The following is a 12,513-nucleotide window of genomic DNA, read 5'->3' as shown; positions in this document are numbered from 1 at the left end:
AGAATTTGTCGCCGAGGAATCCAACTCCTCTCCTCTGGACCATATCCTTCCCAGTCCACTAGAAACTGGTACCCTCGACCCCGCCGTCTGGAGTCCATGATGCGGCGCACCGTGTAGACAGGACCACCTCTGATCATCCGAGGAGGAGGAGGACGAGGAGGAGGAGGCAACAGAGGACTGAGGTGAACCGGCTTGAGACAGGAGACATGAAAAGTGGGATGCACTCTAAGTGTTGCAGGCAACTTGAGTCGAACCACCACAGGATTTATGATTCTCTCCACTACAAACGGACCAATGAACTTAGGTGACAACTTCCTTGACTCCGTCCGTAGAGGAAGATCCCGTGTAGCCAACCAAACCTTATCTCCAACCGTATAAGCTGGGGCAGGAATACGGCGACGGTTCGCCTGTATCTGATACCGGTCAGAAACTCTAAGGAGAGCCTTCCTGGCCCGATGCCAGGTCCGGTGGCAACGACGAATATGGGTCTGGACAGAGGGAACCGAGAGATCCCTCTCCTGAGAAGGAAACAAAGGAGGTTGGTATCCGTAAAGGCATTGGAAGGGGGACATCCCAGTGGCAGATGAAGGAAGGGTATTATGGGCATACTCAACCCAGGGTAATTGAGATGACCAAGAGGTTAATCAGAGGAGACAAGACAACGCAGCGTGGACTCCATCTTCTGGTTGGCTCTCTCCGCTTGACCATTAGATTGTGGGTGAAATCCAGAAGTGAGACTGACTGTAGCTCCAATGGCCAAACAGAAGGATTTCCAGACAGCAGAGGTAAACTGAGGACCACGGTCAGACACAATGTCACTGGGCAATCCGTGAACCCTGAAAACCTCCCTGACCAGGATCTCGGACGTCTCCGTAGCCGATGGAAGCTTGGAGAGAGGAACAAAATGAGCAAACTTGCTGAATCTGTCCACAATGGTCAGAATGACCGTGTTCCCAACAGAAGGGGGCAATCCCGTGACAAAATCCAGGGCCAGATGCGACCAAGGTCGCCGAGGAATAGGTAGGGGGTGAAGAAGCCCAGAGCTGGGCCGATTGGTACTCTTGTTCTGGGCACAAACAGGACATGCGGCAACAAACCTCCGGGTATCTTCTCCCATGGCAGGCCACCAAAAACGTCTGCGCAGTAGTGCCATAGTCCGAGCAACGCCAGGGTGACAAGCTATCTTGCTGGCGTGGGACCACTGAAGGACAGCAGAACGGACCGACTCGGGTACGAACAACCGACCGCGTCCGAAGGGCCGCCATCACATCCTCCTCTATCCTCCATGTAACGGCTCCCACGACAACATTCTGGGGAAGAATCGTCTCAGTCTTGACCCCACTCTCCTCCGTCTTAGAGAACATCCGGGACAGGGCATCCGCCTTCCCGTTCTTAGACCCAGGTCGGAACATCAGGGAAAAATTGAAACGTCCAAAAAACAAGGCCCACCTAGCCTGACGGGCGTTGAGACGTTTAGCCGATTGTACGTAAGCCAGATTCTTGTGGTCAGTCCAGACCACAAACGGTTGCTCCGCTCCCTCCAACCAGTGCCGCCACTCCTCCAAGGCAAGCTTCACAGCGAGAAGCTCCCGGTTACCCACATCGTAGTTTCTTTCAGCTGGAGAAAGACGACCAGAGTAGAAAGCGCAGGGATGGAGTTTACCGTCAGTGGAGCTACGCTGGGACAGGATGGCGCCCACACCCACATCAGAAGCATCCACTTCCACAACGAACTGACGGGAAGTGTCAGGTTGAGAGAGAATCGGGGCGTTGGTGAATCGGCTCTTCAAGTCCAGAAATGCTCGGTCTGCCTCAGGAGTCCAACAGAACTTTCTGGTGCAAGACGTCAGGGCAGTTAAAGGTGCAGCCACCCGGCTGTAGTCACGGATAAACCTCCGATAAAAATTCGCAAACCCCAGGAATCTCTGGAGCTGCAATCTTGTACCGGGCTGGACCCAATCCCGAACCGCCCGAACCTTCTCTTGGTCCATCTTGATCTCTCCCCTGGATATGATGTACCCGAGGAAGGACGTTGTATGGGCGTGAAAATCACACTTCTCCGCCTTCACGAACAGACGGTTCTCCAATAACCGCTGCAGGACCTGCTTGACATGCAGAACGTGGCTAGAAAGCTCCTTTGAGAAGATGAGGATATCATCCAGGTAAACGAACACAAAAATACCAATCATATCTCTCAAAACGTCATTCACCATACTTTGGAACACCGCCGGAGCGTTGGTCAGTCCAAACGGCATCACCTGGTACTCAAAATGTCCCATCGGAGTATTGAACCCAGTCAACCACTCGTCCCCCTCCTTGATCCGAACCAAATGATAAGCATTACGTAAATCAAGCTTCGTAAAAACCGTAGCACCCTGTAAGGAATCGAAAGCCGAGCTCATCAAGGGCAGGGGATACTTGTTCTTAACCGTAATCTCATTCAAACCCCGATAATCAATACACGGTCGAAGAGAACCATCCTTCTTGCTCAAAAAAAAAATCCTGCTCCCAAAGGTGATGACGATGGCCGAATGAGACCTGTAGCTAGAGACTCCTTGATGTAGGTCTCCAAGGCCTCACGTTCCGGTCGAGAGATACTGTATAACCGTCCCTTGGGAAAGGCAGATCCAGGAAACAGATTAATCGCACAATCATAAGGTCGGTGGGGAGGAAGAGACAGAGCCTTCTGTTTACTGAATACCTCACCCAACTCGTGATATGTTTCTGGAACCAGGGACAAATCAGGAGGAGCAGAGTCACTGACCTGACTGGAAACAGCAGGAGAACAGGCAGTCCTAAGGCAGTTAGCATGACACTCAATGCTCCAACTAGTTACCTTCCCTGTCACCCAATCAAACGAGGGATTGTGTTCCTTCAGCCAGGGGTAACCAAGAACCAGAGGAACATGGGGCGAGGACAAAATGAAGAAAGAGATAAACTCTGAATGATTTCCCGACACCAACATCTTAACCGGTTCAGTCCTCATAGTGATCCGTGCCAGACTACTGCCGTTCAGAGTGGTTGCTTCAATGGCTTCCGGCAATTGCTCCTTGGAAAGCCCCAGCTGTTCCACCAAGTCGGCATCCATAAAGTTGCCATCGGCACCTGAATCGATAAAAGCGTTCAGGTCAAAACTCTGATCCTTATTCATAAGGGTCGCAGGAAAACGGGGTCTGACAAGATCCTTGAGAGATTGAAACTGGCTCGCTAAAATTCCTCCCAAATTTAGCGAGCCGGGCAGTTTAACGGGCGCTGTGGACAAGCGGAGTTGTAATGTCCCGATCTACCACAGTAGAAAGAGCTATTGGTCTCACGTCTACGTTGGCGCTCCTCCTTAGTTAGCCCGTGTCGCCCCACTTGCATTGGTTCAGAATCTGGTGGCAAGACTCCTCCACTAATCCCGTGTGGAGAATAACGATCAATACGTCCTGGTTCACCTCCTGAACCGAATGGTAACCGAGTTACAGATTGATTGGATAGACCCCACTGCTTCTCCCTCCTTCTCTCTCGGACTCTATTATCAACCCGAATAGATAAAGCGACCAAGCTGTCTAAGTCACTAGGCTCTGGATAAGAAATCAGCTCATCCTTAAGTTCATCTGACAACCCCTTGTAAAAAACCGCTTGTAGTGACTCCTCATTCCAACCACTCTCCACAGCCAATGTCCTGAACTCAATCATAAAATCTGCCACACTGCGATCTCCTTGGCGAAGAGAGAACAAACGTTTAGCTGCGTCCTTACCTCGGACTGGATGATCAAAAAGCTTCCTCATCTCTCCCGTGAACTCCTGATATGAAGCCGTGCAGGTTCCCTGTCGTTCCCAAACGGCTGAAGCCCATTCCAGAGCTCTTCCACGCAACAGTTCAATAACAAAGGCTATCCTAGCCTTGTCAGTGGCGTAAGAATGGGGCTGTAGATCAAACACTAACCCACACTGCATAAGAAACGAACGGCATTTTCCCAAATCCCCTTCATATTTATCAGGCGTCGGTACCTTGGGTTCACGAAATGGAACCGCTTCAGACACGGCAGGTGAGATGGGTGAAACCGGTGATGAATGAATCACCTGCAAACTGAGCTGATCCTGGACTTGTGTCAAGCTAGCAGATAAATTCTGGATCGAACTCGCTATCTCCTGTAGCGCCGTATTGTGTTGTCCCAATTTCTTCTCCTGCAGGGTAATGGCATGGCAAACGGAGTCCAGGTCCGCTGGGTTCATTACTGGCCGGATCGTTCTGTCACGATCTTTCAAGATCGAACCCAGAAGCAGACCAGGACAAGGAGCGTAGGAAGAAGGTGAGTATTTATTTACAGTGAAATGTGAAAAGGTAGATATATCCAGATGGCGTAGCGGGCAGCGGTGGTGAGTAGATGAGAGGAAATAGGTGAATCCAATGTAGTAGCAGAATCCTCTGTCAACCAGGCGGGAATGGAGTGAATGATCCAGGTGAGTAACTGAAGACAAAACAAACGGAGGTAAGTTCAAGGCAAGCAATACGTAAATGAAAACAACAAAACAAATTCTATCCAACTGGAGTCTGGTACTCAGGCACAACATACTGTTCATGGCTAACGATCCGGCAGGGAATGGAAGTCAGGTCAGAGCTTTTGAAGGGTAGAGATGATGATCAGGACAGGTGTGCAGATTACTGACGGGAAACAGGTGCGGGTGAAATCAATCTCCCAATGAGCTAATTCGCCCGGCAACCAGACAGGGTGCGTTCCAGGACACCTGAAACACACTCCAGGACAGACACACAGGCAAACCCAGACTCAGGAAGCGGGATTCGTGACAATGTCTCTGCCAAATGTGATTTCCATGTGTCAACCTACGTTTTTACTTGAGGAGAAATACAATGTGTAGTGAGTGTTATACCTATTACTTTACATGCTGTTCCATTGTGAGACCGGCGGGACAGATTTTGTCATTGCTGCTTGTAATCTTTGCAGAAAAGACCTTTTGGAAAAGCGAGTTTGGAAATAAATGGGATTGAAAATATTTAATTGAAGTACTTCACCAGTGGATTGAGTTAAGAGCTGGCCTATACTCCCAGGAGTATATAGTAAAGCACAGAAACTCCATCTATGTTAAGAAATATGATGATTACTATTAGGCTACGTTAAGACATTTTGCCAAAGCTAAATATTATGACTTTGGTTGTTATGGATTGTTTCCACTTGTTTAGAATAACGAACACAGTCAATCAAACAGACAGCCGTTTCACAGCCACACAATCTTTATTTTTACATTTTACATTTACGTCACTTAGCAGATGGTCTTATCCAGAGCAACTTTTTATTTTATTAATCCAATTACATTTAGGGATTGGCTCCTGCTGATGCACAAAACACAGCAACTTCAAGAATGACAATCAAGAAAAGAGCCACCAGGCAGAGTACAAAATCAACACCTCATCTGCCAGAACAGTCCCTTCTCCCACACCTCATCTGCCAGAACAGTCCCTTCTCCCACACCTCATCTGCCAGAACAGTCCCTTCTCCCACACCTCATCTGCCAGAACAGTCCCTTCTCCCACACCTCATCTGCCAGAACAGTCCCTTCTCCCTCACCTCATCTGCCAGAACAGTCCCTTCTCCCTCACCTCATCTGCCAGAACAGTCCCTTCTCCCACACCTCATCTGCCAGAACAGTCCCTTCTCCCACACCTCATCTGCCAGAACAGTCCCTTCTCCCACACCTCATCTGCCAGAACAGTCCCTTCTCCCACACCTCATCTGCTAGAACAGTCCCTTCTCCCTCACCTCATCTGCCAGAACAGTCCCTTCTCCCTCACCTCATCTGCCAGAACAGTCCCTTCTCCCACACATCATCTGCTAGAACAGTCCCTTCTCCCTCACCTCATCTGCCAGAACAGTCCCTTCTCCCTCACCTCATCTGCCAGAACAGTCCCTTCTCCCACACCTCATCTGCTAGAACAGTCCCTTCTCCCTCACCTCATCTGCCAGAACAGTCCCTTCTCCCTCACCTCATCTGCCAGAACAGTTCCTTCTCCCTCACCTCATCTGCCAGAACAGTCCCTTCTCCCTCACCTCATCTGCCAGAACAGTCCCTTCTCCCACACCTCATCTGCTAGAACAGTCCCTTCTCCCTCACCTCATCTGCCAGAACAGTCCCTTCTCCCACACCTCATCTGCCAGAACAGTCCCTTCTCCCACACCTCATCTGCTAGAACAGTCCCGTCTCCCTCACCTCATCTGCCAGAACAGTCCCTTCTCCCTCACCTCATCTGCCAGAACAGTCCCTTCTCCCACACATCATCTGCTAGAACAGTCCCTTCTCCCTCACCTCATCTGCCAGAACAGTCCCTTCTCCCACACCTCATCTGCTAGAACAGTCCCTTCTCCCTCACCTCATCTGCCAGAACAGTCCCTTCTCCCTCACCTCATCTGCTAGAACAGTCCCTTCTCCCACACCTCATCTTCCAGAACAGTCCCTTCTCCCTCACCTCATCTGCTAGAACAGTCCCTTCTCCCACACCTCATCTGCTAGAACAGTCCCTTCTCCCTCACCTCATCTGCCAGAACAGTCCCTTCTCCCTCACCTCATCTGCTAGAACAGTCCCTTCTCCCACACCTCATCTTCCAGAACAGTCCCTTCTCCCTCACCTCATCTGCTAGAACAGTCCCTTCTCCCACACCTCATCTGCTAGAACAGTCCCTTCTCCCACAAATCATCAGCAAACCATCTACTTGTTATCCCCCAGCTGTCTCTTTGAGCAATGCTTAAACTGTCAGATTGCATTGGCACAATGAGATGCTTGAGACATCATCAAAAAAAGAGGCACAATAACACTGATGGTGTTTTGGCATGGCCCATTGGAACGCAATAGCCACACCACAGAATGATCCTCTACGGATAGTTAGCTGAGAACATGTCAATGCATGTGTGTTGCCCTTGGATTGAGAGATTTAATCCCAAACCAAATAGCACATCTGGATTAGATAAATACTATGCCTATTCTCTGACTTTCAGGGCTCTGTTGTGTTCTTACCCTTGCGCAACAGGCACTGTTTACATGGTGTTTCCATAGTAGCCACTGCCAGAAAAAGTGAATAATATCAGTGTTATCAGAGTCACCTGCGGTTCTGTTTGCTTCTTTGTGTGCCCATATCATACTTAGGTGGACGTCTGTGGGTGGAGAGAGCGGACAATGAATCACACAGATTCATAAAGATACCACCCGTCGACCAATCAGGTGGTGAGCTGCTTGCCTCCCCTCCGTCTACAATAAGCACTGCACTGATTATCACTGAGGAAAGATCACACAAACAGTGGGAAACAAAAATCACATTTGATAGAATAATCCCGTACACAACTCAAGCATGAGTAAACAAGTGTATATTTTACAGAACAGTGGCAATTATACAACACTTCACAGTATGCTGCTTTGTCACAAGTCTGCATAGCGGAACTGCAAGCATGGCATTAGTGAAACAATTCACTTTTCATAAGCCTTTAATGATGTTTCCACACCTCTTAATGCAGCTGTGTGAGAGAGAGTGTGTGTGTGGGAGTGTGGCAGCGGCGGGGGTGGCAGAGGAAATTGATTTATCATGGATCAGGTAGCATTGTTCAAGTGAGTTAACTGCTTTCTACAATACACTGCTATTTGTATCATTGAATGCAGTGAAAGGGACACAAGAGTCAACAATGTTGGTGGAGTGTAACAATATACTGAGGCACTTTATGTGTTGGTCAGTGTGGTTTCACCTAATGCCTTCCACTCCACTGGGCAAAATGGTTTATGAGGGTTTGTGGATTTGTGATAACTCTGGTGTAACGGTCTAATAATGCATATTCTGTGTGCACCTACAGTACCAGTTTCTTTTTCATGGCTTGGTCTGTGCATGATTTACAGTAGTCTTTTCCCCTGATGAACTAGACCTCTAAAGAGAACATCCACTATTTTTACATTCTGCGCTCCTTTTGTTGTCCAAGTAAATATCTATGATAAAACAAATACATTTATTACACATTTAGTCATATGAATCACCTAGATGTCAGATATTGGGGATACCATCCCTACAATGTTGTGATTTCAGCCATTCATGCTCATATCTTATCTGTCTATATTCTCATATCCTCTCTGTTCAACCTCAATGCCTCCAATGTGGCTCCCCTGTCATAGCTGCCAGATAGCATTCAAAAGAAAAGGAAAAAGTAATTCTTAAAAGAAACAATCAGGGTATAGGAACTCTGATGTTACTTGGCCTTTCAAATGGCATACTATATAGGCTGAGTTACAGAAACCAGAGGGTCAAGTGTTGAACAACAACACAACAACAATCATATATGTGCAACCTTGGTATGCCCTCAAGCAAATTGAACACTCTCACCAGATATTTCACCTTGATATTCAGTAACATGAGACACTGTCACCAGATATTCCACCTTGATATTCAGTAATACAAGACACTGTCACCAGATATTTCACCTTGATATTCAGTAACATGAGACACTGTCACCAGATATTCCACCTTGATATTCAGTAATACAAGACACTGTCACCAGATATTCCACCTTGATATTCAGTAACATGAGACACTGTCACCAGATATTCCACCTTGATATTCAGTAATACGAGACACTGTCACCAGATATTCCACCTTGATATTCAGTAATACGAGGCACTGTCACCAGATATTCCAGCTTGATATTCAGTAATACAAGACACTGTCACCAGATATTCCACCTTGATATTCAGTAATACAAGACACTGTCACCAGATATTCCACCTTGATATTCAGTAACATGAGACACTGTCACCAGATATTCCACCTTGATATTCAGTAATACGAGACACTGTCACCAGATATTCCACCTTGATATTCAGTAATACGAGGCACTGTCACCAGATATTCCACCTTGATATTCAGTAACATGAGACACTGTCACCAGATATTCCACCTTGATATTCAGTAACATGAGACACTGTCACCAGATATTCCACCTTGATATTCAGTAACATGAGACACTGTCACCAGATATTCCACCTTGATATTCAGTAATACGAGACACTGTCACCAGATATTCCACCTTGATATTCAGTAATACGAGGCACTGTCACCAGATATTCCACTTTGATATTCAGTAATACGAGGCACTGTCACCAGATATTCCACCTTGATATTCAGTAATACGAGGCACTGTCACCAGATATTCCACCTTGATATTCAGTAATACGAGGCACTGTCACCAGATATTTCACCTTGATATTCAGTAACATGAGACACTGTCACCAGATATTCCACCTTGATATTCAGTAACATGAGACACTGTCACCAGATATTCCACCTTGATATTCAGTAACATGAGACACTGTCACCAGATATTCCACCTTGATATTCAGTAACATGAGACACTGTCACCAGATATTCCACCTTGATATTCAGTAATACGAGACACTGTCACCAGATATTCCACCTTGATATTCAGTAATACGTGGCACTGTCACCAGATATTCCACCTTGATATTCAGTAATACGAGACACTGTCACCAGATATTCCAGCTTGATATTCAGTAATACAAGACACTGTCACCAGATATTCCACCTTGATATTCAGTAATACGAGACACTGTCACCAGATATTCCACCTTGATATTCAGTAACATGAGACACTGTCACCAGATATTCCACCTTGATATTCAGTAACATGAGACACTGTCACCAGATATTCCACCTTGATATTCAGTAACATGAGACACTGTCACCGGATGCCAAGTTGCCAACTCTTTCCAGAGCCCTTTTCTTCCCCCATATAGCAGTAGTACAAACACAACCACGGCTCACAACACACAAGCAAAATAAACCCTCAAAATCTACAACCACCGTGTGATTTTATGCCAATCAGGGCACCTGTTTCCTCCTCTGATTGTGCACCCTCCAGTCCTCAAAAATCTAAACAAAAAAGTGGTACAGTCTTAGAAAATGAGGTGCTATCTACAGCCAAAGAACCCTTTTGGAACCTTTTTGTAACCCTTGTTCTAAGAGTGTAGGGCCATTCTGTTGGCATGGAATAGAAGGTGCCTTCTTTTTCTTCTGTCCTCTGTTCCTCCAGCTAAGGTGTAGCGAGGTGAATGACTAGGATATAAAAGTGACGCTACATTCATCTATATATAATTGATTGTCACATTGTGCAGTAAAAATGTAACACAATCAGATATGTCAGATAAGTTTGGAAAAAGGCACATACATTATGTACATACAGTGATCATGTGGTAAAACATATAAACACAGATTGAAATTGTACAAATGTCTTCAGAAACAACCTAGTATGTACACCGTTTTACAGGCAGTATCAAGTCATTGTAACACAAATTCCATTGGCTTGATGCAGAGTTCAAACACTCTCAGCCCATTGATCAGAAATGTAGCAATAAATTATGAAAGGTGCTATGGCCTTGCAGAGTGCTTCTCTTCTCTATATGTGTATAGCGCTGTACATTTAAATAGAGCCACACTTTAGCCACACTTTTTCCATAGACATTACATGAATGCTACAAAATATTAATGCAAGTTTCATCAGGTAACTGACTTCAGAGACAGTTAATTTACATTATAGGTAGCTTATCTCCAGTGAGGTGTTCTTCTCCACTGGCTCCTCTGGCAGTGGTTTGACACTCCCATTTGTGTGTCCATTATGCAGGGATGCTGGAGGCCCCAAGCTTGGGCCTTTCCCACCAATGTCACCAGCTTTGGCTTTCCTTTCTGGGGATGCCACATGCTCAGATGCCCCTGGAGCTGGTGCCTTGGGTGTTAACAGGGCCTGGGAACTCTCAGGATGTCCGTTCCCATTCTGGGCGATCCTACAGATCTCTGTCATCTCTGTGACGTCCTCCCTGTCTTCATCATCCTCTTCCTCCTCCTCATCTCGTACGACCCTCCTCAAGCTCTCTCGGGGCTTCAGCACCCTACCTCTCTCCTCCTGCTGCTGCTGGCGCTCTGTCAGGTCGTGGCTCTCCACCTTGCGTGAGGAGCGACACAGGGCCTTGCGGAAGCCCCGCTTAAAGTTTTCTGACAGGAAGCCGTAGACGATGGGGTTGGCGCAGCTGTTGGCGTAGCCCATTACCACAACAAAGTAGTAGAGGCCCGGGTACTCTGATGGCAGAGACACCAGCAGGTTGAGAATGTTGAGGGCGTAGAAGGGCAACCAGCAGAAGACAAACACGGCCACCACGATCACCACCATGCGCGTCACCTTACGCTCCGACTTCCTGCGCTTGGTGGACGTGGCGTGGACCTTCTTGCCAGAGCTGCGAATCTTGAAGACGATGAGCAGGTAGCAGAGGCAGATGATGAGGAGTGGGCAGAAGAAACCCACTGTGGACGTGTAGATGATAAAAGCCGCCCGCCAAATGTCGGCCGGCCGAGGCCAGGAGATATTGCAGGTGCCGCCCGTCTTGTGGACGTTGGCGAAGATTACCACAGGCAGGACCACCAGGAAGGAGATGGCCCACACTGTGCCGTTGACCACCTTGGCCACCTGGGGCCGCCGCCACTTGGAGGAGCGTATGGGATGGACCACTGCCAGGTAGCGGTCAATGCTCATGACGGTCAGGCAGAAGATGGAGGTGAACTGGTTGATGGAGTCCACGGTCATGACCAGACGGCACATAAAGGAGCCAAAGGGCCAAAACTGGAGGGTGTTCTGGACAGCCAGGAAGGGCAGGCCCAGCATGAAGAGCTCATCAGCGATGGCCAGGTTCAGGATGTAGATGTTAGTCACAGACTCCGTCTTGGAGTAGTGCAGCACAATGTGGATGACCAGGCTGTTCCCGCCAAGGCCGATGACACAGACGATGATGTAGATGAGTGGGATGAGGACCCCTGCTACACTGGGTCCTAATGGCATCTCTGGAATGTTGGTGGAGTTGATACAGTTGAAAAGGGTGTCGTTGAGGAGGGTGTCATTGAGGAGGGTGTCGTTGCATAGTAGCAAAGACAGGGGGAGGTCGGGGTAAGGGCTGGAGACTGTTCTGTTCTCCCACATGTCCTCTGCCATCTCTGAGGGGGCGGCGAGCAGAAGTCCAGGCAGGAGAGATGGAGGAGCAGGGGGATGTCTGTCTGCCTCTCTCAACTCCCACCCATCTGTCCTGTGGAGAGACCAGAAAGACTTATTAAACTGAGGAGATCTTTCATATCTCATCTTTTATTGAGAAGCATCTGTAGCTCAATGGAGAGAAGGAGAGACACAAATTAAAAGGGACCTTAAAAGGGATGTGACAGGGCTTGACAGCGGCTTTATGTCTGTTATGCCTGGTATGGGCTCTTTCAGGGCCAAGGCACAATAGTAGCCAGACAATACGTCATTGAGGGTTTTCCAAACAGCTTTAATTGTGTTCTTGCACTTCATTCAGGTGAAAGCCTTGTTTGGTAAATTCCCAGAAGCATGAGGTACATGAGAGAAGAAGACATCAGTGTCTGGCTGTGTGAAAAGCTGTTGTTAAAACAAGTCTCAAGACAAATGAAGAGCTGGGGAAACAATGAC

General features: G+C 47.7%; 1 protein-coding gene across 1 annotated transcript; it reads right to left on the bottom strand.

The window, feature by feature from the left end:
• Nucleotides 1-10,581: 10,581 nt before the first annotated feature.
• Nucleotides 10,582-12,027, bottom strand: LOC120034401 (somatostatin receptor type 5-like). The gene has a single exon (XM_038980937.1). The coding sequence runs from the start codon at nucleotides 12,025-12,027 to the stop codon at nucleotides 10,582-10,584; it is 1,446 nt and encodes a 481-aa protein (XP_038836865.1).
• Nucleotides 12,028-12,513: the final 486 nt, after the last annotated feature.

The sequence above is a fragment of the Salvelinus namaycush genome, chromosome 41 (genome assembly GCF_016432855.1).
Source record: "Salvelinus namaycush isolate Seneca chromosome 41, SaNama_1.0, whole genome shotgun sequence".
NCBI lineage: Eukaryota > Metazoa > Chordata > Actinopteri > Salmoniformes > Salmonidae > Salvelinus > Salvelinus namaycush.
This window is presented reverse-complemented; position numbering and strand designations above follow the sequence as displayed.

Excerpts from the sequence above, each read along its gene's own strand:
- LOC120034401 (XM_038980937.1), bottom strand. The coding sequence starts at position 12,027 with ATGGCAGAGGACATGTGGGAGAACAGAACAGTCTCCAGCCCTTACCCC.